Source organism: Pongo pygmaeus, chromosome 4 (assembly GCF_028885625.2).
Source record: "Pongo pygmaeus isolate AG05252 chromosome 4, NHGRI_mPonPyg2-v2.0_pri, whole genome shotgun sequence".
NCBI lineage: Eukaryota > Metazoa > Chordata > Mammalia > Primates > Hominidae > Pongo > Pongo pygmaeus.
In genome coordinates this window covers 82,940,412-82,967,219 of record NC_072377.2, presented here as the reverse complement: position 1 = coordinate 82,967,219, position 26,808 = coordinate 82,940,412, and the positions used below count along the sequence as shown (strand labels likewise).

General features: G+C 40.0%; 1 protein-coding gene across 2 annotated transcripts in view; it reads right to left on the bottom strand.

Moving 5' to 3' along the window:
- Nucleotides 1-26,808, bottom strand: part of JMY (junction mediating and regulatory protein, p53 cofactor) — a 94,132-nt gene that overhangs the window by 38,693 nt on the left and 28,631 nt on the right. For both annotated transcript variants that reach the window (XM_054489738.2, XM_063665426.1), the window contains exon 2: nucleotides 9,433-9,606. In XM_054489738.2, coding sequence (XP_054345713.1) covers nucleotides 9,433-9,606 — 174 coding nt within the window. The remainder of the gene's footprint in view (nucleotides 1-9,432; nucleotides 9,607-26,808) is intronic.

Here is a 26,808-nt window from a genome sequence, read left to right as displayed (position 1 = left end):
GACAAACTTCGTTGAGGTTCATTAATTGCAGATGGCTTTGAAGAAGGGGTGGGATTTTGACAGGTACATAAGGAGAGAAAAACCACTGAAAAGGCATGCGAGAGGTGAGAAGCAATCTGAGCAAAAGCCTAAAAATTTCTATGCCTGCTAAGGGATGGAAAGCAGTCCAGCCTGCTTGCTTTCAGGAGAGAAAAATGAAAGTAATGAGAGATACTAGGAAAGTAGGTTGTTATCATATGAGGTTGTCTTAAAAGACATTTAAAATGTCAGGCTAAGGACTGTGTATTTAATTTGACAGGAAACCACTGTGGGATTCTATGCACTAACTGACATATTTAGACTTCATCTTAGATTTAAGGATTCTAGTGGAGTTGTTTGCCGTAACAAAATTGGTATGTTCTTTTATTGCAATTACCTCTGAATTTAAAACATACAGGTTTAAAAGCATACAATTAGTATTTACAAGTATGGGATAGAAATTTAATAATGCTACAAGTCAAAACTTAAATCCCTTACTCAGGATATTATAATAGAAGTTCTTCTCAATGACATGATTACACTTTATTTAACAATACAAAAAAAAGACAAATGGAAATCAGCGAAGTTACACCTTTTTTGAAAAGTCTAAATCCTTTGACAATTATGTGAAGATAACATAGTTTGCTACCTTAATATATTCAAATACACAGAATGTGAAATACTCGAATGCTTTTCTTTTAAGCTGCTGTTAAACTGACTTTAAATTTTTTTTTCTTTAGAGATAGGGGTCTCACTATGTTGCCCAGGCTGGAGTGCAGGGGCTAGTCACAGACACAATCATTAGTGCACTGCAGCCTCAAACTCTCAGCCTCAAGTGTCCTCCTGCCTCAGTCTCCCAGCAAGCTGAGACTACAAGTGCACACCACCATGCCCAGCCTTTAACTGACTTTTAAAACTCAGCAGCTATAACATCTGTCCAAAGGTTAAAGATCCGTAATTAGTCGATTGTATCTAAAACCTTAAGCTAGTTCCCCCTAACTTTGAAAGTCTGAAGATGTGTGTACATTCTTGTCTATTCATCTCCAAGTTCATCCTTCTGTCTTGTGATGCTAGGTTTGAGAGTGCAAATCACATTTAGCCTTTGCCAATAGAAGAGTTTGGAAGAGGGAGGAGATATGCTTATATCTGCATCCCTTGACTTCAGCTGGTGGTTGTTCCTGTCAGCAATCACCCAAGCCTTACTTCACCCCAGCATCAGCAGTTCCTTTCTGAAGCAATAACAGAATCTAATTTGCAGTTTTTTCAACCCTAGGCTCATAGTACAACCCCCAAGACAAACCAACCCCTCAGTACTGAATCCTCTGAGAACTAGGTCTCTCCATTGAGCACCAGGCAAGCAATGCCCTCTTTTTCAGGTCAGCTCCACGGGGTTCCTCCTCTATGCTTCAGTTTTAATAATTCCAACCCCTTCTCTTTGTTTCTCCAACCCTAGGAGTGGTAGCTGTTTTTACAATTGCTTCCTCTGAAGTACCTTAGAGTTACTTTCTTGCCTTCTCAATTATCTGGTTAACAACTTTATACCTAATTAACAAATTCTTTATATTAGATTTTCTCTGTTGAAATAACTAGCTTTTCTGATTAGCTCTCAACAGATACAACTATGGAACAGAAATTTAATAGTGTTCAGAATTCAAAAATCTTAATACAAAAATCATTCTTACTTGAATGGTTAAGTCCATGTACCATTTATCGAAAGAAAAGTGTAAAACTTGCATTCTGGCTTTTTTTTTTTTTTTTTAGATGGAGTCTTGCTCTGTCACCCACACTGGAGTGCAGTGGCGCAATCTCAGCTCACTGCAACCTCCAACTCCCGGTCTCAAGCAAGTCTCCTGCCTCAGCTTCCTGAGCAGTTGGGATTACACGAGCATGCCACCACACCCGGCTAATTTATTTTTATTTTTAGTAGAGATGGGGTTTCACGATGTTGGCCAGGCTGGTCTTGAACTCCTGACCTCGGGTGATTTGCCCACCTCGGGCTCCCGAAGTGCTGGGATTACAGGCGTGAGCCACTGCGCCCAGCCTATTGTGGCTTTTTGAAGAGGAAAAAACAGATTTTTTTAAACCTGTGGCAAGTTATTTGAAAGTAACTTGTACTTTGTTGTTGGATTAATGTCTTTACCTTTATGAGTACAGCTACAAATACAAAGAACATAAACATGCTTTCTATGCTTTTTAATGCTGTCTTTTAACTGACTTTTGAAGTTTCATAGCTTTAATGTTGCAGCCAACTGGTAAGGAACTTGTTTAATAGTTTATTGTACCTAAGACATTAAACAAGGGTACTAAGTACTTTTCCTAACTTGGCAAATTTGAAGATGTGCAGCACTGGTTAGCTGGATCATGTGCTAAAAACAATGACACCTCTGTTTTCAATTTCAGTGCTAGAAAGAAAACAGTGCCTGTTTTTAACATGGAAAAAAGCGTGTGTCAGCTAGGATAGCGAAACTAGTTTATAAATACAAATTACCTGACACGGAATTATTATGAAGCACAGCACTTGGATACTGGCTTTTATGTAAGAAACACAGTAGGGGGGAAATCCACCTTAGATTCTTTGGTAAAACAAATGCCAAGATAAATCTGTGAATGTACCATCACGAAGATGAGGGGGAAAAAACTGTGAATATACTAATGTAACAGCACCCACAATGCAAATTTTCCAGACCCTGGAGTTGCCTGAAGATGACTCTTGAATGATCTAACATGATTAGCTTAGTATCTATTCATGGGTTTTTATATTCAGAGCAAATATTGTTGAGAGATTCTTATAGCTAAGGCAAGTGTGAAAAACTACGCTTTTTTTAAAAAAAAGAGAAATCGAAACTCAAGTGAACTAAAGGAAAGTATAGCTCAGGTGAGATATGAGTATCTTAATGTAAAATGGTGGCACTACCTAGTTCACAGTGTGCATGCAGTGGATGCATACAGTGGTAAAAACTGCACCCTGCACAATAAATAGCACCCGGCCAAGGGGGCAGAGTAGATACTGAAATGCAGCCCATGCTTTGCCAGGCCATATGTATTTCTACACTTGATGAAAAAGGGCTCTTTCCTAATTTGTCTGATGGGTGACTGGCAGTGGGCGGGTGGGGGGCGGGGGGTGCAGTTTTCTATTTCACAGAAAGGCACCTACAGACTTGCCCTGGGGGTTGGGATAAGAATGAAACGCACATTCAAGAATTTACTAGGAGACAATTGGCAAAATGAGGTGACTGGCTACAACAGAAAGAAATGCAAGTGCCTTCCAGTTTCTAGCTTATTTACTTTCAGGAAGTATTTAAAAATAAGTTGGACAATCTGTTTGAAGTGCTTATGGCTGATCAAGATGATGAGTATAGGCCAGCTGGCTCTGACCCATTAAAGACACTGGATTTAAAAATCCAGAGGTTCGTCTAGTTTCAACTTCATTTTACTTTCATTTGAAAGTAACTTGTAGCTTGCTGTTGGATTAATATCTTTATCTTCAAAATGTGTTTATAGCTACAAATACAAAGAACACAAACATGCTTTCTGCACTTTTTAATGCTGTTTTTAACTAACTTTTGAAGTTTTGTAGATGTAATACTGCAGTCAATTGGTAAGACCCAGAAAAACTCAGACCCAGAAAAACTGTAACCTTCAGTTCAGTATGTGAAATCCCTAAGCTGTTTCAAGTCCTGTTTTATTAGGCTAGTGGTTCTCAAACTTAAGTGTGTATCATAATCACCTGGAAAACTTATTAAAACAAAGATTGCTGAGGTCCATTCCTAGAGTTTCAGTAGAGAAGATCTGAGGTGAAGCCCAAGAATCTGTATTTCTAACAGGATTCCAGGTTATACTGATACTACTAGTCAGGGGATCACATTTTTGAGACCCAGTGTAGTAGACTTAGAATCTGTAAGCTCCCTAAAGGGGTGTCTATCTCAGAAAGACTTCCTGGCCTAAAATAATGCTGGGTAGGCAGGAGCTGCTTAATGCTTAACAGGTGAGATATTATGTTAATATCATAAATATTAAATATAAAAACAAATATAAATACATTATACATTTGGGATGCCAAGTTCTCTTCTTTCCTATCATACATTTGGGATGCCAAGTTCTCTTCTTTTCTATCATACTTTAATACCTAGGTTAATGAAACCATTGGAAATCAAGCTCTTCATAAAGAGAAAAGGTCAATTATTTGGTTAACAACTTTATACCTAGGTAACAAATTCTTTATATTAAATTCTCTCTGTTGACGGCTGGGTGCAGTGGCTCACACCTGTAATCCCAGCACTTTGGGGGGCAGAGGTGGGTGGATCACCTGAGGTCGGGAGTTCGAGACCAGCCTAACATGGAGAAACCCCCCCCCCTACTAAAAAATACAAAATTAGCCAGGCATCGTGGCGCATGCCTGTAATCCCAGCTACTCTGGGAGGCTGAGGCAGGAGAATTGCTTGAACCCGGGAAGCAGAGGTTGCAGTGAGATCGCACCATTGCACTCCAGCCTGGGCAATAAGAGTGAAACGCCATCTAAAAATAATAATAATAATAATAATAATTATTATTATCTGTTGAAATAACCGGTTTGATATTTTGATTAGAACCCAAGAGACACAACTGTCCATAGAATATAATAACATTCCAACCATCTTTCCTCTCATCTTCTATAAATCCTTAGACTAAAAGCATACCAAACAATTCACACCCTGTGGATAACTCTAGGTTTTGCTATCAAACACATGTGTTCAATCCCAACCACGCTACTTTCTGGCAACCATCAATGGTGCTGGATTGGTGTGAAGATTCAATTAAGTTAGTGCCAATACCACATTACCTGGTTAAAGCACAAGCACTAAGTATAAGCGCTAAACCATTCCTCTTTGTACATCTCTTCATCAGGAATATTCTCTATTCCAATCTCTGACAGAGATTGTAACGTACCCACTTCCTACCAAAAATTCTTATTCATTCTTCAATAGTGAAGCACTAGATAGTCCCTCTTTTTACATATATCTTTAGGCACTGATCACCCCATTTTGTGTGCTTCTTATATAAGTGTGTACATTCGTCACATTTAACTTTTTTTAAAAAAATCACATTTATTGAGGTATAACTTGCATACAAAAGGCAACATTTTGAGTGTAAATTGTGATTGATTTTGACAAATGTATACATTCATTTTTACCACTAAAATCTAGATTTAAAGAATCACTCCAAAGTCGTCTGTGGTGCCTGCTCCCTGTCAATTTCCCCTAAGCCACCCAAGGCAACAATTATTTAGCTTTCTGTCAGTATAGATCAAAATCATCATCTCCAGAATTTCTTATTTATTTTTTATTTTTTGAGACGTGTCTCGCTCTGTCGCCCAGGCTGGAGTGCAGTGGCGCGATTTTGGCTCACTGCAAGCTCCGCCTCCCAGGTTCATGCCATTCTCCTGCCTCAGCCTCCCAAGTAGCTGGGACTACAGGTGCCCGCCACCATGCCCGGCTAATTTTTTTGTATTTTTAGTAGAGACAGGGTTTCACTGTGTTAGCCAGGATGGTCTCCATCTCCTGACCTTGTGATCCGCCCGCCTCGGTCTCCCAAAGTGCTCGGATTACAGGCATGAGCCACCACGCCTGGCCTAGAATTTCAAATAAAGGTATCACAAAGTTTATGCTCTTTGTGTTAGATGTCTTTTCCTCAGCATATTTCCTGTAACCAATTTTACTATGGCTTAATTTATATACAACCAAGTGAATCCATTTAGAGTGGTCAATTCTATGAGTTTTGACAGCTGTATACACCTCTGAAACAACATTAATCAAATACTGACCATTTCCATCAACTCCAAAAGATTCTTCATGCCCCTTTTAAGTCCATCCCCCTTTATGCATTATATATTCTTTTGTATTTGGCTTCTTTGACTTAGCATGATTTTAAGATTTATCCATGCTGTGTCCATCAGTTCATTCCTTTGCATTGCCGAAAATTATTCTATTATAGTCACGTGCTGTGTAATGATGTTTCAGTCAACAATGAAACACATATACAATGTGGGTTTGATAAAATTATACTGGAGCTGAAAAATCTGTTTGATTGGCCTAGTGACATCTCGATGATCCTGATCCTGGGTAGGCCCTAGGCTAATGTGTGATTGTGCTTCAGTTTGTAACAAAAAGGTTTTAAAAGTAAAAACAAAAAAACAAAAAAAAATTATTTTCTTGGCTGGGCACAGTGGCTCACGCCTGTAATCCCAGCACTTTGGGAGGCCGAAGTGGGCAGATCACGAGGTCAGGAGATCAAGACCATCCTGGCCAACATGGTGAAACCCCGTCTCTACTAAAAATACAAAAAATTAGCCGGGTGTGGTGGCGGGCGCCTGTAGTCCCAGCTACTCGGGAGGCTGAGGCAGGAGAATGGCGCGAACCCGGGAGGCAGAGCTTGCAGTGAGCCAAAATCGCGCCACTGCACTTCAGCCTGGGCAACAGAGTGAGACTCTGTCTCAAAAAAATAAATAAATAAAAATAAATTATTTTCTTTTTTTCTATTACTAATACATCTTAGTAATACTTAAAACAATTACTTTGCTAATCAATTATAATTGCTTTTTTTTTTTTTTTTTTAGCTCCTCCAGATTTAAAAAATCTGAGTAGATTTTTTAACTTAAAGGTAACAAGTAACCAGTAATGCAGTTTAAAAAAAAAAATCTTTGGAATCAGAAATGCCTGACTTGAGTACTGTATCAGTTCTACCACTTACAAATTAGCTGTGAACAAGTACATAATTATCCCAATATTAGTTTTCTTATCTATGAAGTAGGAAAATACAAATAATAAGACTACCCAACTTACAAGGTTGTGTGATAATTAAATTAGCGGATCTTTTTAAAAGCAATACAACACACTCAATCTAATGTAATGTATGAGTTGCTAACTAAATCTAGTTGTTGACTAACAAAAACTTAAATCTGCAAATTCACAAGTAGGATCAAGAATAAAAGAATAGTCATGATTGATGGGGCATTTTCTCAATGTCTTAGAAAAAGAAATGCAGCGAAATACCATTTTTACTGTCAGAAAACACACAAATTTTCAAAATATGTTTTCTGTTCCTCTTCACCTACATTTTACTTCCCAGGAAAAATGTAGCATTTAAGTGATGCTAGTGGACAATACAGGCTGACAAGTAGGGTCAACCAATTTGCTAATATTAATACCCAATACAAATCATGATATAATTATATAAAAGAATGTGTACAGATTCTGGATAGTGCTGTGCTGTAGAGATTATGTCTGCTAAACAATGCAGTAGTCTAAAGTAGGTGGGTATCCAAGTCGTCCAGTTTATTCCTGGCCTTCTAGTGAAGTTCTTAGCAGACAAACATCCATGATTCATTTAAAGAAACAGGAATTTCCAGGCTGGGCAGTGGCTCATGCCTATAATCCCAGCACTTTGGGCAGCCAAGGTGGGCAGACTGCTTGAGTTCAAGAGTTCAGGACCAGCCTGGGCAACAGATGGAGACCTCCGTCTCTACAAAAACTACGACAAAAAACAGCTGGGCGTGGTGGCATGCACCCATAGTCCCAGCTACTTGTGGGGCTGTGGTGGGAAGACTGCTTGAATCCAGGACATCAAGACTGCAGTGAGCTGAGATCATGCCACTGTACTCCAGCCCGGGTGACAAAGACACTGTCTCAAAAAAAAAAAAAAAAAAAACCCAGGAATTTCCAACATCTAAAAATTATTTGTTCCATGTTGCCGTTTTAACTCAAATGCCAAATTTATGATAAAACTGACCAAAACAAAACCCCCCCTCAAAAAGCTGACAGCACAGTATTTTTCAGAAGTATTGATAAAGGAGTATGTCTAAGTCGTGTGACTGTCCTCCTTTCCACCCTGATACATTAGTAAAGAGAAAATAAGACACACAGACAACCTTACTTTCTCATACGTTTTCAAATATACTCATCCCTGTCCCCACACATAAGGTTCTCAAAGTAATTGCTAATTTTCTCAAATACTCAATCTTACATAATGATATTCCAACTTAACCTATTATGTAAAAAGACAATTTTAATGTTCTAGTTCAGCAACATTTATATATGAATTACACAACATTTAAGGTCAGCTATAAAATCAAACCCTTAAATGCTTGCCTCAAAAAATGCTTTTTCACCCATGTTGTGGGGGAAAAAAATTATTTTTATTTTTGAGACAGAGTCTTGCTGTGTCACCCAGGCTGGAGTGCAGTGGTGCAATCTCGGCTCACTGCAACCTCCACCTCCCAGGTTAAAGTGATTCTCCTGCCTCAGCCCTTCGAGTAGCTGGGACTACAGGCATGCACTACCATGCTTAGCTAATTTTTATATTTTTAGTAGAGATGGGGTTTCACCATGTTGACTAGGCTGGTCTTGAACTCCTGACCTCAGGTGATCCGCCTGCCTCGGCCTCCCAAAGTGCTGGGATTACAGGCATGATCCATGCCTGGCTGAAAAAAATTTTTTGTAATATACTCTGTCACATACTAATAAAAAATATCATGTATTTAAAGTTCTGTCATTAAAAACTTAAAACTTTCCTAACAAGTTCTTCTAAAAGAAATGTTCCCAAAACTGGCTGGGCGTGGTGGCTCACACGCCTGTAGTCCCAGAATTTCGGGAGGCCGAGGTGGGCAGATTGCTTGAGCCCAGAAGTTCCAGACCAGCCTGGGCAACATGGCGAGATCCCACCTCAAAAAAAAAAAAAAAAAAAAAAGAAATGTTCCCAAAACTTTTTTTTCTTCTTGGAGACAAGGTGTTGCCTAGGCTGGAGTGCAGTGGCACAATCATGGCTCATTGCAGCCTTGACCTCCTGGGTTCAAGCAATCTTCTGCCTACCTCAGCCTCCTAAGTAGCTGAGAGTATAGGCATGTGCCACCACATCCAGCTAGTTTGATTTTTTTTTTTTTTTGTAGAGACGGGTTCTCCCTGTGTTGCCCAGGCTGGTCTCAAGCTCAGAGCTCAAGTGATCCTCTTGCCTCAGCATCCCAAAATGTTGAGACTACAGGTGTGAAGCATCACACTCAGCCTGCCCAAAATTTCTGGTAATGAAGTCTAAGACTACACAGTCTCCAAAACATTAAAGAGGAGACACGACTAGAGGAGGAAGGAAAGTGCAGGAAAGGGAGAAAATAGGGATCCTCCCAATGTATTTACAACTTTGTGCTAACTTGAACACATCACTTTCTGGGCTATCCTCAACCCTGGCTACTCAGCAGAATTGCCTTTTGAGGTGCTTTAGAATGGATATTCGGGCTACAACCCTAATCTACCAAACAAGAAACTTTGCAGAAATAGGACCAGGTTACCTTCTTTTTTTTTTAAAGTTCCTCTTGTGGATAACGCATGGCCTTTCAGGCTGAGAACTATGAAACAAGCAGGCTACTAGTTAGGATTAATAAAAAAATACCTTGATCTGCTGTCTTCGTAGCATGGCAAGTTCTCTCATGTCTCGGAATGGCTGTAGTAAATACTGATAGAGTTCGGTTGTAGCTTCTGCAAGGCTGCTGTAGGCTTCATCCTCCATCTGATACAAGTCCAGAAGCTCCACCATGCTCTCTGTATTCTTGTGCTTATCCAAGAGCTGTGGAACAAGACAGTTTCACAACTATGAAAATCAATTCTAATAACCTATAAATACTTGCTTTGAACTCTCCCTATCATGCCAGGACCTCGGAACCCTAAAACACAGAAGCAAGAGGGAATGAAAAGCATTGACTGCTTTTCATCACTATCTCCATACTTCAGGTGTCTCACTACTCAAGACCACTGCCTGAATATTTCTTTTGAGGCTCAAAGTATTGAGCTTAGCCTTAACTCTTCCCATTTTTTATTTTCCTTTTTTTTCTTTTTTTTTTTTTGAGACAGGGTTTCACTCCTGTCACCCAGGCTGGAGTGCAATGGTGCAATCTCAGCTTGCTGCAACCTCCACCTCCTGGGCTGAAGTGATTCTCCTGCATTAGCCTCCCAAGTAGCTGGGACTACAGGCATACACCACCACACCTGGCTAGTTTTCGTATTTTTTTTTTTTTTTTTTTTTTTAGAGATGGGGTCTCACCATGTTGCCCAGGCTGGTCTTGAACTCCTTGGCTCAAGACAGCCACCCGCCTCGGCCTCCCAAAGTGCTAGGATTACAGGCGTGGGCCACTGGACCCAGCCCAAAAAATTTTCTACTATCTAGCAGAATGAAAACCATCCAAATCTGGAACATTTCTAATAAATTTCTTCAATTTCTACCTGTCACCTCCTTCAAAATCATGTCAGGCACTGGCCTAGGAGCTGGACATACAAAAACATGGTCCTGGTCCTCAGAGCTTACAGTGTAGTGAATAAACAGAAAACAATTTTTAAATAATTTAAATCTTATAAAAAATTATTCTTTTCCCAATGGTTCTTTTAGAGACAAAGAATTTCAAACTGTGAAAAATATTATTAAAATTATAAATAAAAGTTTTATAAAAGAATGAGGCCAGGTGCAGTGGCTCATTCCTGTAATCTCAACACTTTGGAAGGCCAAGATAAGAGGACTGCTTGAGGCCAAGAGTTTGAGGCAGGCCTGGGCAATGTAGTGAGACCTTGTATGTATAAAAACAATAACTGGCCAGGCGTGGTGGCTCAAGCCTGTAATCCCAGCACTTTGGGAGGCCGTGGGGGATGGATCACAAGGTCCAGTAATCGAAACGATCCTGGCCAACATGGTGAAACCCCGTCTCTACTAAAAACACAAAAATTAGCTGGGTGTAGTGGCGTGCACCTGTAGTCCCAGCCACTCGGGAGGCTGAGGCAGGAGAATCAATTGAACCCGGGAGGCAGAGGCTGCAGTGAGCCAAGATCACGCCACTGAACTCCAGCCTGGCGACAGACTGAGACTCGTCTCAAAAAAAACAATAATTTAATATTAGGCAAGATTTCTTGGGAGAAAAAATGTAAAAATTAGCTGGTAGTCCCAGCTATGGGAGGCTGAGGCATGAGAACTGAGCCCAGGAGGACGGGTCTGCAGTGAGCCGTGATTGTGCCACAGAACTGCAGCCTAGGTGACGAAGTGAGACCTTGTCTCAAAAAAAAGAACAAACAAAACAAAAAGCGGCCAGGCACAGTGGCTCATGCCTGTACTCCCAGCACTTTGGGAGGCCGAGGCAGGCAGATCACTTGAGGTCAGGAGTTTAAGAGCAGTCTTGGCCAACATGGTGAAACCCCACCTCTACTAAAATTACAAAAATCAGCCAGGCACACACCCATAATCCCAGCTCCGCGGGAGGCTGAGGCAGGAGAATCACTTGAACCGGGTAGGCAGAGGTTGCAATGAGCCAAGATTGCACCATTGCACTCCAGCCGGAGTGACAGAGTGAGACTCCATCTCAAAAGGCAAGTAAATACATAAAAATAACAAATGAAAAGAACTAATATAGAAGACAGTAATTTATATATGCATACATGGACTCCATTTACCTGCTGGCAGTATCATCTCCCCAAAGGCACAAAATTCTTCTATTCCTTTTCATACCTATAGTTTCCACTACTATCTTTCTCCCCACTTATTTTCATTTTAGTTGTCGTATCAGTTCATACGTGTAATCATGCTGAATTGAGCCTTCAGACTAATTTCCTGTTCATATTTTTGGCACAACATGTAGCAGCATTGTATTATTAACAATTATGATAAATCAGACAATCTACATTAAAGTGCTTTTATAACAAAAAAAGTGCCAAACAAATATTAGCTATCATTCTGTTTTTTTAAGGCTACCGTTAAAACTAATATGGAGAATTTCGACTTCTCTAGTATTAGCTGAGCAGTTCTATCAGAGCAACTTTTGCCACTGATAACAATAACAAACCGTGGGGCAAAATATCACAAAACAACTGCCTGTAGGCACTACTGAGTGACCAAAATAGCTATAAAATGGAAGGGACATCAACAATACCTTGGAAGCAGGGAGGGCTCTAGGCGGTTTATTCATGCCTTTCAGCCTGAGGGTGTGCCCCAGTGGATGCCAAAAGAAGGGGCGAGGTATGACTAAAAACTCAGAAACCCTTGCCAGGCACGGTGGCTCACGCCTGTAATCCCAGCACTTTGAGAGGCCAAGATGGGCGGATCACGAGGTCAGGAGATCGACACCATCCTGGCTAACATGGTGAAACCCCGTCTCTACTAAAAATACAAAAAAATTAGCCAGGTGTGGTGGCAGGCACCTGTAGGCCCAGCTACTCGGGAGGCTGAGGCAGGAGGATGGTGTGAACCTGGGAGGCGGAGCTTGCAGTGAGCTCGCGCCACTGCACTCCAGCCTGGTGGGCAACAGAGCAAGACTCCATCTCCAAAAAAAAAAAAAACAACCCTCAGAAACCCACCATCTTGTTGGCTTGAAGAATCTGAGGACAGAGTTCAGGACAACCACAGCAGCTAGAAAGCCAGAGGACAGTGATGAAAGGGAGACAGCCTAAGAAGAAGAAACTCCAAATTCATATATAAACTCTACTCAAATTTCTGGCTGATCACTGGAACTATACATGCACAGGACAGGTACTAAACAATCCAGATAAAACAATAAATATTTCATCTGCTGCCTTCTGTAAAGGAGGTAGAGTTTGACATCTGAATCCAATCAACTTGACTGCTGAAGACAAGACTGTAAAAATCAACACTCTGAGGGAACATAACAGAATCCAGAGGCTCTACAATTTATCATTCACAATGTCTATTATATAATCCAAGATTAACAGACCTACAAAGAAATAGGAAAACAAAACTCAGTCATCAAAAAGCAATCAATGGGGCAGGTGTGGTGGATCAAGCCTATAATCCCAGCACTTTGGGAGGCAAAGGCAGGCAGATCACTTGAGGTCAGGAGCTCGAGACCAGCCTTGGCAACGTGGTGAAACAGTTTCTACTAAAAATACAAAAATTAGCCAGGTGTGGAGGAGCACACCTACAGTCCCAGCTACTTGGGAGGCTGAGGCAGGAGAATCACTTGAACCCAGGAGGCAGAGGTTGCAATGAGCTGAGATCATGCCACTGCACTACAGCCTGGGTGACAGAGCAACTCTGTCTCAATTAAAAAAAAACAAAAAAACAAAAAAAAAAAACTATTTTTACAAAAAGCAATCAATGAAGACCAATCATAAGATGAAACAGATATGGATTTTACAGACAAATATTTCAAAGCAGCTATTATAATGCTAATTGGACATAAAAGAAATACACTCAACAAGAATAAACAGGAAATCTCAAAAAATAGAAACTAATTCTAGAATAGAAACTTCGCTGTATGGGTATAGAATATGGTTCTAATAACAGTCAATGAACTTGAAGATAAAGATAAATTATCCAATCTTGTAGAAAAAAAAGAAAGTGCTAGGTGTGGTGGTTCACGCCTGTAATCCCAGCACTTAGGGAGGTCAAGGAGGGCAGATCACGAGGTCAGGAGATGGAGACCATCCTGGTTAACACGGTGAAACCCCATCTCTACTAAAAATACAAAAATTAGCCAGGCGTGGTGGTGGGCACCTGTAGTCCCAGCTACTTGGGAGGCTGAGGCAGGAGAATGGCATGAACGTGGGAGGCGGAGCTTGCAGTGAGCCGAGATAGCGCCACTGCACTCCAGGTTTGGCAACAGAGTGAGGCTCCATCTCAAAAAGAAAAAAGAAAAAAAAAAAAAAGAAGGCCTCAGGGACTCATGGGGCAATATTAAAAGGTCTTCCCCCACAACCCGAGATGAGGTCTCACTATATTGCTTAGGCTGGTCTCGAACTCTTGGATTCAAGCAATCCTAGTGCCTCAGCCTCCCAAAGTGTTAGGATTACAGGCGTATGCCACTGTACCTGGCCAAAAGGTCTTAACATATATTGAACTGAAGTTCCAGAGGAGAAGAGAAAATGATTCAGAACAAAATATTACAAGAAAAATCCCAAATTTGGTGAAAGACATAAATCTACATATGCAAGAAGCTCTAATAGCTCCAAGCAGATAAATGCAGTTACCCACAAGTAGGTTTATCATATTATAGTCAAACTACTGGAACTCAAAAATAAAAGAGAAATTCCTGAAAACAGCTAGAGAAAAATAACACAGGAGGAACAAGTACACCTATGAATGCTGACTTCAAACTAGAAACAATAGAGAACAGATGAGGAAAAACAAAACACAACAAAACATGTCAACCCAGAATTCCATTTCCAAGAAAATATCCTTCCTGAACAAAGAAAAAATAAACAGTTAAATTAAAAGAGAACTCATCACCAGCAGATGGACACCATAAGAAATGTTCTTTAAAATGTGTTCAGATTGAAGGAAAATGATACACATGGAAACTTAGTTTTTCATAAAGGAATAAAGATTACTAGAAATGATGTAAGTAGGAAAATAGACTATTTTTCCTCTTAATTTCTATAAAATACACAGGAGTGTTCAAAGCAAAAATCATAATACTGTACTGAAGTTTATAATGTATCTGACTATAATAAATATGAAACCTAAAGCATAAAGAACAGGGTTAGAGATGAATCTATACAGACACATATGGGTTCTTAAGTATAAGATGGGCTGGGTGCAGTGGCTCGTGCCTGTAATCCCAGCACTTTGAGAGGCCGAGGCAGGTGGGAGTTTGAAACTAGCCTGGCCAACATGGCAAAACCCTGTCTCACTACTAGAAATACAAAAATTAGCCAAGCATGGTGGCACACACCTGCAATCCCAGCTACTCGGGAAGCTGAGGCACGAGAATCACTTGAACTCACAAGTTTGAGGCTGCAGTGAGCTATGACTGAGCCACTGCACTCTAACCTGGGAGAAAGAACAAAGCCCTGTCTCTTAAAAAGAGATGAAGTGGTACAATATTAACTCCGAGTATGGTTTAATCCCTATGGCAACCACTAAAAGAATAATAATTTAAGAAGGTATGCTATAAGCCCCAATATATTCAAGTTATTAAATTAACCCAAAAGAAATCAGGAAAAGAACAGGAGAAAAAAGAAGTAAAAACTACAGGCTATTTTCATATACATACCTCTATGTCAAAAAAAAGAAAAGAAAAAAAAAGGGAAACCAAAACAGAAGATATAAACAGAAAACAAACCGACCTAAATCCAACCTTGTCAAGAATTATATGAAATATAAATGGACTAAACTCTTTAATTTAAAGGTAGAGTTGTTGAAATGGATATAAAAGGAAGCCACAATTATATGTTGCCTAGAAGAGATAAATATTGAAAACAAAGACACAAGTAAGTTGAAAGCAAACAGAAAAGCATAAGAAGGCTGGAGGGACTATTATTAATATCAAAGAGTAGATAGACTGTAAGATATTGAGTATTACTGGAGATAATGCAGAACTTCTTTTTTTTTTTTTAAAGACAGAATCTCACTCTATGACACAGGCTGGAGCTGGAGTGCAGTGGTGTGATCTCAGCTCACTGCAACCTCCACCTCCCGGGTTCAAGCAATTCTCCTGCCTCAGCCTCCCAAGTAGCTGGGATTACAGGTGTGCACCACCAAGCCTGGCTAATTTTTTTGTATTTTAGTAGAGACAGAGTTTCACCATGTTGCCCCCTGGATGGTCTTGAACTCCTGAGCTCAGACAATCCGCCTGCCTCGGCCTCCCAAAGCACTTAGGATTACAGGCGTGAGCCACTGCACCCAGCCCAGAACATTTTATAAACACGAAAGAGTCAATTCATCAGGAAGACACAACAATCATATGTGTACATACCTAATAATAGAACTTCAAAGTACATTAAGTTATAATGGAAAGAATTTTTAAAAAGAAGGAAGAAAGTTCACAGAGTTGGTGATTTTAACAATCCTCAGTCACAACATCCTCGTTAGTATAACAGTGAGTAAAAGAAAATGAGACACAAATGTACAAAAAAATTCAGTAGAAACAGGTAATCTGAACAGACCTATATCCATGCAAGCAAATGAATCAATAACTAATACTCTTCCAAAACAGAATGCATCAGGCCCAGATAGGTTCATAGGTGAATTCTACCAGATATTTAAGAAAGAAATTATACCAGTTCTCTCAAATCTCTTCCAGAAAATAGAAGTAGAGGGAACACTTCCTAACTCGTTTCATGAGGCCAGGTTTAGCCTAATAGCAAAAACAGACAAACACTACAAGAAAGAAAAACTACAGGCTGAGCATGATGGATCGCACCTGTAACCCCAGCACTTTGGAAAGCCTAGGCAGGAGAATCACTTGAGCTCAGGAATTCAAGGCCAGCCTAGCAACATAGCGAGACTCTCTCTACTAAAATTCAAAAAAAATAGCCAGGTGTGGTGGGAGACTTGCTTGACCCTGTGAAGTCAAGGCTGCAGTGAGTCCTGATCATGCCACTGCCCTCCAGCCTGGGCAACAGAGCAAGGCCCTGTCTTAAAAAAACTACAGACTGACATCTCCCATTAGCACAGACACAAAAATCCTCCACAAAATATTTAGCAAATCCAACAAATGTAAAAAGAATTATATACCATAACTGAATGTGATTTATTCCAAGTATACAAAAGGCTAGCTCAACATTCAATAATCAATTGTCAGCTACTACAAAAACAGGCTAAACAAGAAAAATCACATGATCTCATCAATAGATGCAGAAAATGCATTTCACAAAATCCAACACTCAATTCATGATAAAACTCTCAGCAGACTAGGAATGGAAAACCTCCTTCACCTTGATAAAAAAACCTTGAGCTAACATATTTAATGGTGAGAAAGTATTTATAGTGTGTATATATATATATTTACAGTAATAAATATATAATATATAAATATATTAATATATTTTATATGTGTAAATATATATTTTATATAAATATTTATGTAAATATATATTTTATATAAATATGTATATATTTTATATAAACATATATAAATTTATATATATACATATTTATATTTAATGGTGTTCCCACTATGATGAGGCAAAAAGCAAGGATGTCCCCTTTACTACTTCTATTTAACATAGTACTGAAAGTCCTAACTAATGCAATAACAAAAGAAAAGGAAATTTAAAATGTGTAGACTGGGAAGAAGGAAGTAAAACTGTCCCTGCTTGCAGATGACATATTTGTCCATGTAGAAAATGAACTCACATACACACACCTGCACACCCCTCCAGGCCAGGTGCAGTGGCTCATGTCTGGCAATCTCAGCCCTCTGGGAGGCAGAGGCAGGAGAATCACTTCAGCCCAGGAGTTCAAAACCAACCTGGGCAACATAGTAGGGCATCATGCATACAAAAAAATTTTTTTTTAATTAGCTGGACATGGTAGCACATGCCTGCAGTCCTAGCTACTGCAGAGGCTGAGGCAGGAATCCTTGAACCTAGGAGTTCAAGGTTGCAGTGAGCTATGATTGGGCCACTGCACTCCAGCCTGGGTGACAGGGCAATACCCTGTCTCTAAAAATAAATAAATAAATAAATAAAAAATACATTAATTAATTTCAAAAAAAATTCCAAATGTTATTTCTATTAGCACACCAAAAATTAGGTAAAAATCTAACAACATATGTAGATCTTTAACAAGAAAGCTATAAAACTCTGACGAAGGAAATCAAAGTAGATCTAAGGAAATATTCCATGCGTATGCATAGGAAGACTCAATACTAACAAGGTATTAGTTCTTCCTAACTTGATCTATAAATTCAATGCAATCCTAATCAAAATCTCTGCAAGTTATTTTGTGGGTATCAAAAAATAAATTATAAAGTTTATACAGAGGTGAAAAGACTCAGAATAGCTAACACAATATTGAAGAATGTTGAAGGTCTGACACTACTCAACCTCTTTTAGACACTCTAAAGCTACAGTAGTCAAGACAGTAGGGTATCTGTGAAAGAACAGACAAGTAGACCAATGGAACAGAATAGAGTCCAAAAATAAATCCACACAAATATAGTTAACTGATCTTTTAACACAGAGCAAAGACAATTCAATAGACGAGTCTTAAAAAAGAATCTAGACACAGACCTTGCACTCTTCACAAAAATTAACTCAAAATTGATCATGGAATTAAATGTAAAACTGAAAACTATAAAACTTCTAGAAGATAACATGGAAGAAAATCCAGCTGACCTTGCCTTTGGCTTTGACTTTAGATATGACACCAAAAACACAATCCATTAAAAAATTGGTGAGCGGGACTTCATTTAACTTCTGCTCTGCAAAAGACACTATTAAGAATGAAAAGACAGGCTACAGATGGAGAGAAAACATTTGCAAAAGACATATCTGATAAAAGACTGTTACCAAAGTATACAAAGAACTCCTGAAGCTCAACAGTAAAAAAAGATCCAATTTACAAATGGGCAAAATATCTCATTGAAAATATACAGATGACAAATAAGCATATGAAAAGATGCTCACCGGGCACGGTGGCTCACGCCTGTAATCCCAGCACTTTGGGAGGCCGAGGTGGGCAGATCATAAGGTCAAGAGATCGAGACCATCCTGGCCAACATGGTGAAACCCCGTCTCTACTAAAAGTATAAAAAATTAGCCGGGCGTGGTGGCGGGCGCCTGTAGTCCCAGCTACTCGGGAGGCTGAGGCAGGAGAATCGCTTGAACCCAGAAGGTGGAGGTTGCAGTGAGCCGAGAGATCACGCCATTGCACTCCAGCCTGGGTGACAGAGCGAGATGCCGTCTCAAGAAAAAAAAATAAATAAATAAAAAATAAATTAAAAAAGAAGAAAAGATGCTCAACATCACATAGCATTAGGGAATTATAAATCAAAATGAGATACCAATACATACCTATTAAAATAGTGAAAATCCAAAACCCTGACATCAGAAAATGCTAGAGGATGTGGAACAACCAGAACTCATTCACTGCTGATGGAAATGCAACTGTACAGCCACATTGGGAGACACCATAACAGCCTTATTTTTTATTTACTTTGATAGATGACTGAGAGATAGACAGGCAGGATCTCACTTTGTTGCCCAGGCTGGAGTGCAGTGGCACATTCGTAACTCCCTGCAGCCTGGAACTCCTGGGCTCAAGTGATTTTCCCACCGTAGCCTCCTGAGGAGCTGAAACTACAGGTGTGCACCACCACACCCACTAATTTTTTAAATTTTTTGTAGCGATAGGTCTCACTGTGTTGCTCAGGCTCATCTTTAACTCCTGGCTTCAATCAATCTTCCCACCTCAGTCTCTCCCAAAGTGTTTGCATTACAGGCATGAGCCACTATGTCCAGCTCACTCTGACAGTTTTACAAAACTACACATATCTTACCACCTAATCCAGCAATCATGGATCATTAATATTTATCCAAATGAGTTGGAAATAACTGCCAAAACATGAATGCAACCAAGATGTCTTTCAACAGGTGAATGGATAAGCAAACTGTAGTACATCCATACAATGAAATGTTCGGCAAGAAAAAGAAATGAGCTGGGTGGGCAATGTGGCTCAGGCCTGTAATCCCAGCACTTTGTGAGAGCAAGGTATGAGGATTGCTTGACCCTGGGAGTTTGAGACCAGCCTGGGCAACACAGGGAGATCCCATCTGTATAAAAAATAAATATTTTTTAAAAGGGAAAAGAAATGAACTATCAAGCTGCAAAAAGATATGGAACACCTTATATGTATATTGCTAACTGAAACAACTAATCTGAAAAGGTTATATATTATATGATTCCAACTACATAACATCCTGGAAATGCCAAACTACAGAGAGTAAAAAGACCACTGGTTGCCAGAGGCTAGGAGAGATGGAGCACTCCAAAGAACAGATGGAGCACTCCAATCAACAGATGGGGCCCAGGGGATTTTCAGAGCAGTTAAACTATTTTGTATGATATTATAATGGTGTACACAGGACAGCAGGACATTATGCATTTGTCAAAACATAGAAACTCTAGGGTTCTACATTTAATAAAAAAAGGAAAACAAACCCAGAACTATACAAAAAATTAATTTTAATATAAACTGTATCACTCAATAATCTATCGATACTGGTTCATAAATTATAACAAATGTACCACACCAATGCAAAATGTTAATAATAGGGAAGACTGAAGGCAGGAGAGAGGGATAAAGTATGGAATCTCTGTACTATCTGCTCAATTTTTCTGTAAACCTAAAACTGATGTAAAAACTCAAGTCTATTAATTTTTAAAAACAGATCACACAAGCCTAAAGATATAATGTTATATTTCATTGTATGTGTTAAACTATCATAAAAGTAAAACAAAGAAATCATTCAAAATAAAGCCATAATAACCAATTAACACTGATTTTCATACCTGCTGACACCTATTTTTTGTAAGCTGATCAAAGCTGTGTCTGTCTTTCCACTTTGTTAACTGGCGGTTTTTTGGTTGGTTCTATTATTTGTTTTTAATAGTCAACTAGAGCAAAAAGAAGCAATTCAAACATCAGTGTGGGGTTTAGTGAAGAGAAGTTGGTTAATGGATACAAAAATACAGTTAGAAGGAATAAATTCTGTTATTCAACAGTATAGTAGGAAAATTATAGTTAACAGTAATTTATTGTTTATTTCAAAACAGTCGGAAGAACTGTAATGTACCCAACACAAAAAGAGGATAAATGGTTGAGGTGATGGATATTGCAATTACCCTGACTTGATCATTATACATTGTATATGCATATCAAAATATCACATGTACCACCTAAATTATGTACAACTATATCAATTAAAAATACAAAACGCCCCTGATCTTGGTCATTTAACAAGTATTAATACATGATTTACATACTTAACTAGTCAAGAAAGAACTATATTTGTGGACTGCCCACTCTGTGCCCAGCATTGATTTATCCAACAAATACTTCTGTGAGTCTACCACTAGGTAGACATTCTACCAGACACTAGGGACACAAAGGTGAACCAAACAGACATCGTCTCTGCTTCTAAAGAGCTTACTTAATCTGTAGAGACATTAATCAAACTCCCAAACAAATTTAAAACTGAACGCCTCTGTGAATGAGAGGCAAATACCTTGCAAATAAGACTACACACGTGGACAGAGGACAGGCCACATGGGATATTGCTTGTGATGAAAGCTAAGAAAAGTTGGCCAGGCACAGTGGCTCACACCTATAATCCCAGCACTTTGGGAGGCCGAGTTGGGTGGATCACCTAAGGTCAGGAGTTTGAGACTAGCATGGCCAACATGGTGAAACCCTGTCTCTACTAAAAATACAGTACTAGCCGAGTGTGGTGGCGCATATGCCAGTAATCCCAGCTACTCGGGAGGCTGAGGCAGAAGAATCACTTGAACCTGGGAGGCGGAGGTTGCAGTGAGCCAAGATCGTGCCATTGCACTCCAGCCTGGACAACAAGAGTGAAATTCTGCCTCAAAAAAAAAAAAAAAAAAAAAGAATCATCACAGATGAGCAATCTGGGTGGAAAATAGTGGGTGAGGCCATGTCATCATGCTCCCTGAGACAGTTCATAGGAGGGAGCAGGACATCACACTGAGTCCATAAATGCAGCACACTCTAATAAGCAGTGAGCCCATCTACAGAGTGGGGAAAAAAGAACATTGCATGTGGTCAATCCGTCCTGTTTAATCTTTAGTCTATGGAGTTCAATTCAACTAACTAAATGACCATATCAAAGTGACGGTACCTTGCTTCTCAAAGTATGGTCTGGGACCAGCAACACTGGTATCACCTAGGAACTTGTTACAAATGAAACCAGAACCTCACCTTTAGATCTGCAGAATGGGACTCTGAATTGTAGTTAAGAATGCCAAGTGATAAGTGTACACATTAAACTCTGAGAAGCACTGCTTTAATAAATATCTTAATATCCCCATATTAACCATCAGTTAGTGAGGCAAGTATCTCTGAAGTTATATAAATTATGTAGTCAATTTACTTATCTATAAATTAAAACATGTAACATTTTTCTTGAATCTAAAACAGTTTTTTGGCCGGTTGCAGTGGCTCATGCCTGTAATCCCAGCACTTTGGGAGGCCAAGGCGGGCGGATCACGAGGTCAGGAGATCAAGACCATCCTGCTAACACGGTGAAACCTGTCTCTACTAAAAATACAAAAAATTAGCCAGGCATGGTGGCGGGTGCCCGTAGTCCCAGCTACTCGGGAGGCTGAGGCAGGAGAATGAATGGCATGAACCTGGGAGGCAGGGCTTACAGTAAGCCAAGATCATGCCACTCACTCCAGCATGGGTGACAGTGATAGTGCAAGACTCTGCCTCAAAAAAATACATACATAAATAAAATAAAACAACTTTTCCCACTCTTTCTCTCACTGCATTTACTGTCATTCTATGTTAGATTAATGACTACTATTTAAACTAAAATTGAGCCAAAACTCATTTCTTATGGTTCAGTTCCTCTACTGAAGCATTTTTAGTTATTCTAAGAAAAAACACTGTTATTACTGAATCACAGAATGATCTTCAGCATTAGAAGGCAGGCACAGAGTGACAAAATCAGCCTAGTTTTTCTCCGGCATTGGCCAGGGTCTTATCTCCAGTGAATGGGTCATTCAACGAAGTTGGCCTTAATGCAATGGCCATTAAAATTATATTAACTCTTTTCATTCTGATGAAATATTATTTGCTCTTAAAAATCATGATTTATGCCAGGCGCAGTGGCTCACACCTGTAATTCCAGTACTTTGGCAGGCTGAGGTAGGAGGATCACTTGAGCTCAGGAGTTCAAGACCAGCCTGGGCAACATAGTGAGACCATGTCTCTACAAAAAAAAAAAAAAATTAAAAATTATGGCCAGGTGAAGTGGCTCACACGTGTAATCCCAGCACTCTGGGAGGCTGAGGGTCAGCGGATTGCTTAAGTCCAGGAGTTTGAAACCAGCCTGGGTAACACAGCAAAACCCCATCTCTACTAAAAATACAAAAAATTAGCCAGGCGTGGTGGCACACAGCTGTAGTCCCAGCTACTCAGGAGGCTAAGGTGAAAGAATCACCTGAGCCCGGGAGGGCCAGGCTGCAGTGAGCCAAGATCACATCACTGTACTCTACCCCGGGCAACCAGAGTGAGACCCTATCTTTAAAAAAAAACCAAAAAGGCCAAGCACAGTGGCTCGCGCCTGTGATCCCAGCACTTTGGGAGGCTGAGGCAGGCAGATCACCCGAGGTCAGGAGTTTGAGACCAGCCTGGCCAACATGGTGAAACCCCGTCTCTACTAATTAGCCGGGTGTGGTGGCAGGCGCCTGTAATCCCAGCTACTCAGGAGGCTGAGGCAGGAGAATTGCTTGCATCTGGGAGGCAGAGATTGCAGTGAGCCGAGATCGTACCACTGCACTCCAGCCTGGGCGACAAGAGTGAAACTCTGTTTCAAAAAAAAAAAAAAAGACGGACATGGTGGCACACATCGGGATGCCAAAGCAGGAGGTTGGTGCTGCAGTAAGCCATGATTGCGCCGGTGTATTCTAGCCTAGACAAAAAGGCAAGACTCTATAAAAAAAAAATTTAGTGGCCACAGGCAGTGGCTCACACCTACAATCCCAGCACTTTGGATCACCTTGAGGTCAGGAGTTCAAGACCAGCCTGGGCAACACGGTGAAAACCCCGCCTCCACAAAAAAGTGAAAGATCAGCCAGGCGTAGTGGCGCACACCTGTTGACCCAGCTAGTCAGGAAGTTGAGGCTGGAGGATCACTTGAGCCCGGGAGATGGCAGTTGCAGTGAGCTGAGATCACGCTACTGCACACTAGCCTGGGTGACAGAGCACATCCTGCCTGAAAAGAAAAAAAAAAATCAAAAAACCTGTTTGTAACAAAGACCGTGCATATTCAAGGATACTTGGGTCTGAGTCTTCTCGGCAGCTGTCCTTACTTTGGCCCAAGTAAACTCTTCAAATATATTTTGTGCCTCAGCCTCTTCCTTTTAGGTCAAAGGCAATAATTCCCTCCTTCCAAGAATATGTACATACAAAGAAGCCCTTTATCTTATACTTCGCTTGAAAACTAACACTTTCTTCAAGATAATGGTTTTCTACCAGGTTTCAGGAACAGCAAAAGTGTTAAAAGAATGAGGGGAAAAAATGGTGCCAACATCTTTCAATAGTAAAATCCCCCTGAGTCATTTACAAGTGATCAAATGCCACAATTCAACAGTAAGCGAACCCTCAAACACTAGGCTTCTTTGGGCTCTTCTTACAGGGTCAATAAAGTGAATGTAATACAAAGTTTAGATACTATTTTTTGCCAACACAAAAACATCAAGTCATTATATGATTATTAATTAAGTCACAATACCACTGTACACAAATATGTACAATAACTGAGGACAGAATATCAGTTACTCTTTCCAAACATTAACATTTTTATCTATTATTTCCAACATGCTTTTTGTCCTCAGACAGAATAGTACTTTACAAAGCTATTATGCAGCAACTGAACTTAATACTCTTGCAGAGAAGCCCAAGCCATCTCACCTAACACTGCTAATTTATTAATCTGCCTTCTTTCCTATAAGGTTTCATGTTTTTCCAATACTAGACTACCTTAAAAACAATTATAATTTCAATTGGTCAATCTATTTTAATCTAAGTATTGGCAAATAATCTTAAAATACAGGGAATGCATTTTATAACTTCATTTCAAAAGATACAATTTACTAAGCATTAGACTTTAGTGTAAACCATTTCCTATAATTCATGATAAAAGAATTCAACAGGTGAAAAAATAATCACTAACTTGATATAATTATAAAACTTAATTTTTGATTTTGCTAACTAAAAACTGACAAAGTCCAGGGAATAAATAAACTGAGCTATGGGCATTTGCAGGTTATAAACTGCAAAATGTGCAAGGTACTATAAATAATGCATATAAAAGACTAAAAGGAATTATAAAGAAAGTAGAATTATTTAGGATTAAGGATATTTGAGATGAAGAGGGAAGGCCTTAATTTAAAACGCAGCAGATGCACCTAAAATGTAAAAGATGCATTTTGCTAAATTTGAGAAGATTCACTGAGAGCCACACTGAATAAGAACGCAGATGGATCTGAATGAGAATACAACCGCAACAGGTTTCAGAAGTGCTGAAGCTCAACCAGCACAACATAAAAACGGCCACAGGATTCAGCAGAAAGGAAGGACAAAGAGCAGGGGCCTGGAAAGTAAAGCTTTGATAATTTCTGCTTCAAAATCTGACATATCTCTTGTAGGATTTTAGAAAATGATTTTGCTCTATTGATTCACTTAAAGAGACATGAAGCAGAGGTCGGGCATGGTGGCTCATGCCTGTAATCCCAACACTGTGGGAGGCCTAGGCGGGCGGATCACTTGAGGCCAGGAGTTCCAGAGCAGCTTGGCCAACATGGTGAAACTCTGTCTCTACTAAAAATACAAAAATTAGCCGGGAATGGTAGCGCACGCCTGTAGTCCCAGCAGGATTATTTGCCAAAGTTAAGGAAATGTGCCCGGGAGACAGGTCTACGCCTTTCTCTGAAGATAATTTTGAGGGCTCCAAATTTAAAGGGGAAAGGGCAGGTTACTGAAAAGTACACAATTTTCATGTAAGGGGGGTTAGGGAAAATAGTAATTCATGCCTTTGTCTGGCCCAGTGAATCTGCACTTTATTTTTTTAGAGACAGCCTCTCGCTTTGTCATCCATGCTGGAGTACAGTGGCTCCATCATGGCTCATTATAACCTCAACCTCCTGGGCTTAAGTGATCTTCCTGTCTCAGCCTCCTGAGTAACTGGGACTACAGTCATGCGCCACTACGCCTGGCTAATTTTTTGATTATTATTATTTTTTTTTTTGTAGAGACGGCACTTTTACATAAGATAACCCAAACAAAATGGGGCAGGAGAACAATCAGATATGCATTTGTCTGGTGGGCATGGGGGTAACTGCACCTGTAAGGATATGCTATCAATTTACATTGCCATGGTAAAATTTTAGCAGAAAAACCTCAGGGTAAAGATCTTGGAGCTCACTGTGAATTTGCTTGTGGGCAAAATATGGGGGAAGCATGTAGCTTTTCATCTTGTAGCCATCTTATTTAGCAACCAAAAGGGACAGGTTTGTGTGACCCAGTTCCCAGCTTAACTTTTCCCTTTGGCTTAATGAGTTTGGGGTCCCTAGATTTATTTTCCTTTCACAAAATCTATAAGTAATATCTTTACCATTAATTATTAAAACATGCAAATAATTACTGTGAAAGGGAGTGACTTAGGATACTTGGATGGAAGGAACCTCCCCCAGCAATGATACTGCATCTGTGGCCCTGGGAACTGCCTTTAGGTCCATTTGGTCTGTTTCCCCTGCTGAGAAATAAGGACCAGTGCCATACATTTCCACATTTACACTGCCCATCTCTGTTCTTGCTTTGTAAAACTACTGAATTATTTTTATATTATTCCTAATTATTACTTGTTAATACTAAAATCTGAGGAAAAAAATGACTCAAGGGACAGGAAATCAAAAAAGAAAAAAAAATCTGAGGCCAGGTGTGGTCGCTCATGCCTGTAATCCCCAGCACTTTGGGAGGCCAAGGTGGGTGGATCACTTGAGCTCAAGGGTTTGAGACCAGCCTGGGCAACATGGCAACACCCCGTCTCTAGAAAAAAAAACCCACAAAAATCAGCTGGGTATGGTGGTTCATGCGAATAGTCCCAGCTACTCAGGAGGCTGAGGTGGGAGGATTGCTTGCTCCCAGGAGGTTGAGGCTGCAGTAAGGCAAGATCAAGCCACTCATGGCAGTGGCGGGCCATCTAGAGTGGCTGCTGCCATCACATCAGTTGCAGTGGGGAGGCATAAGCGGTGGTGGCAAGAGCAGCTGTAGGAGCAGCAGTGGTGGCAGTGGGTTTCCTGTGC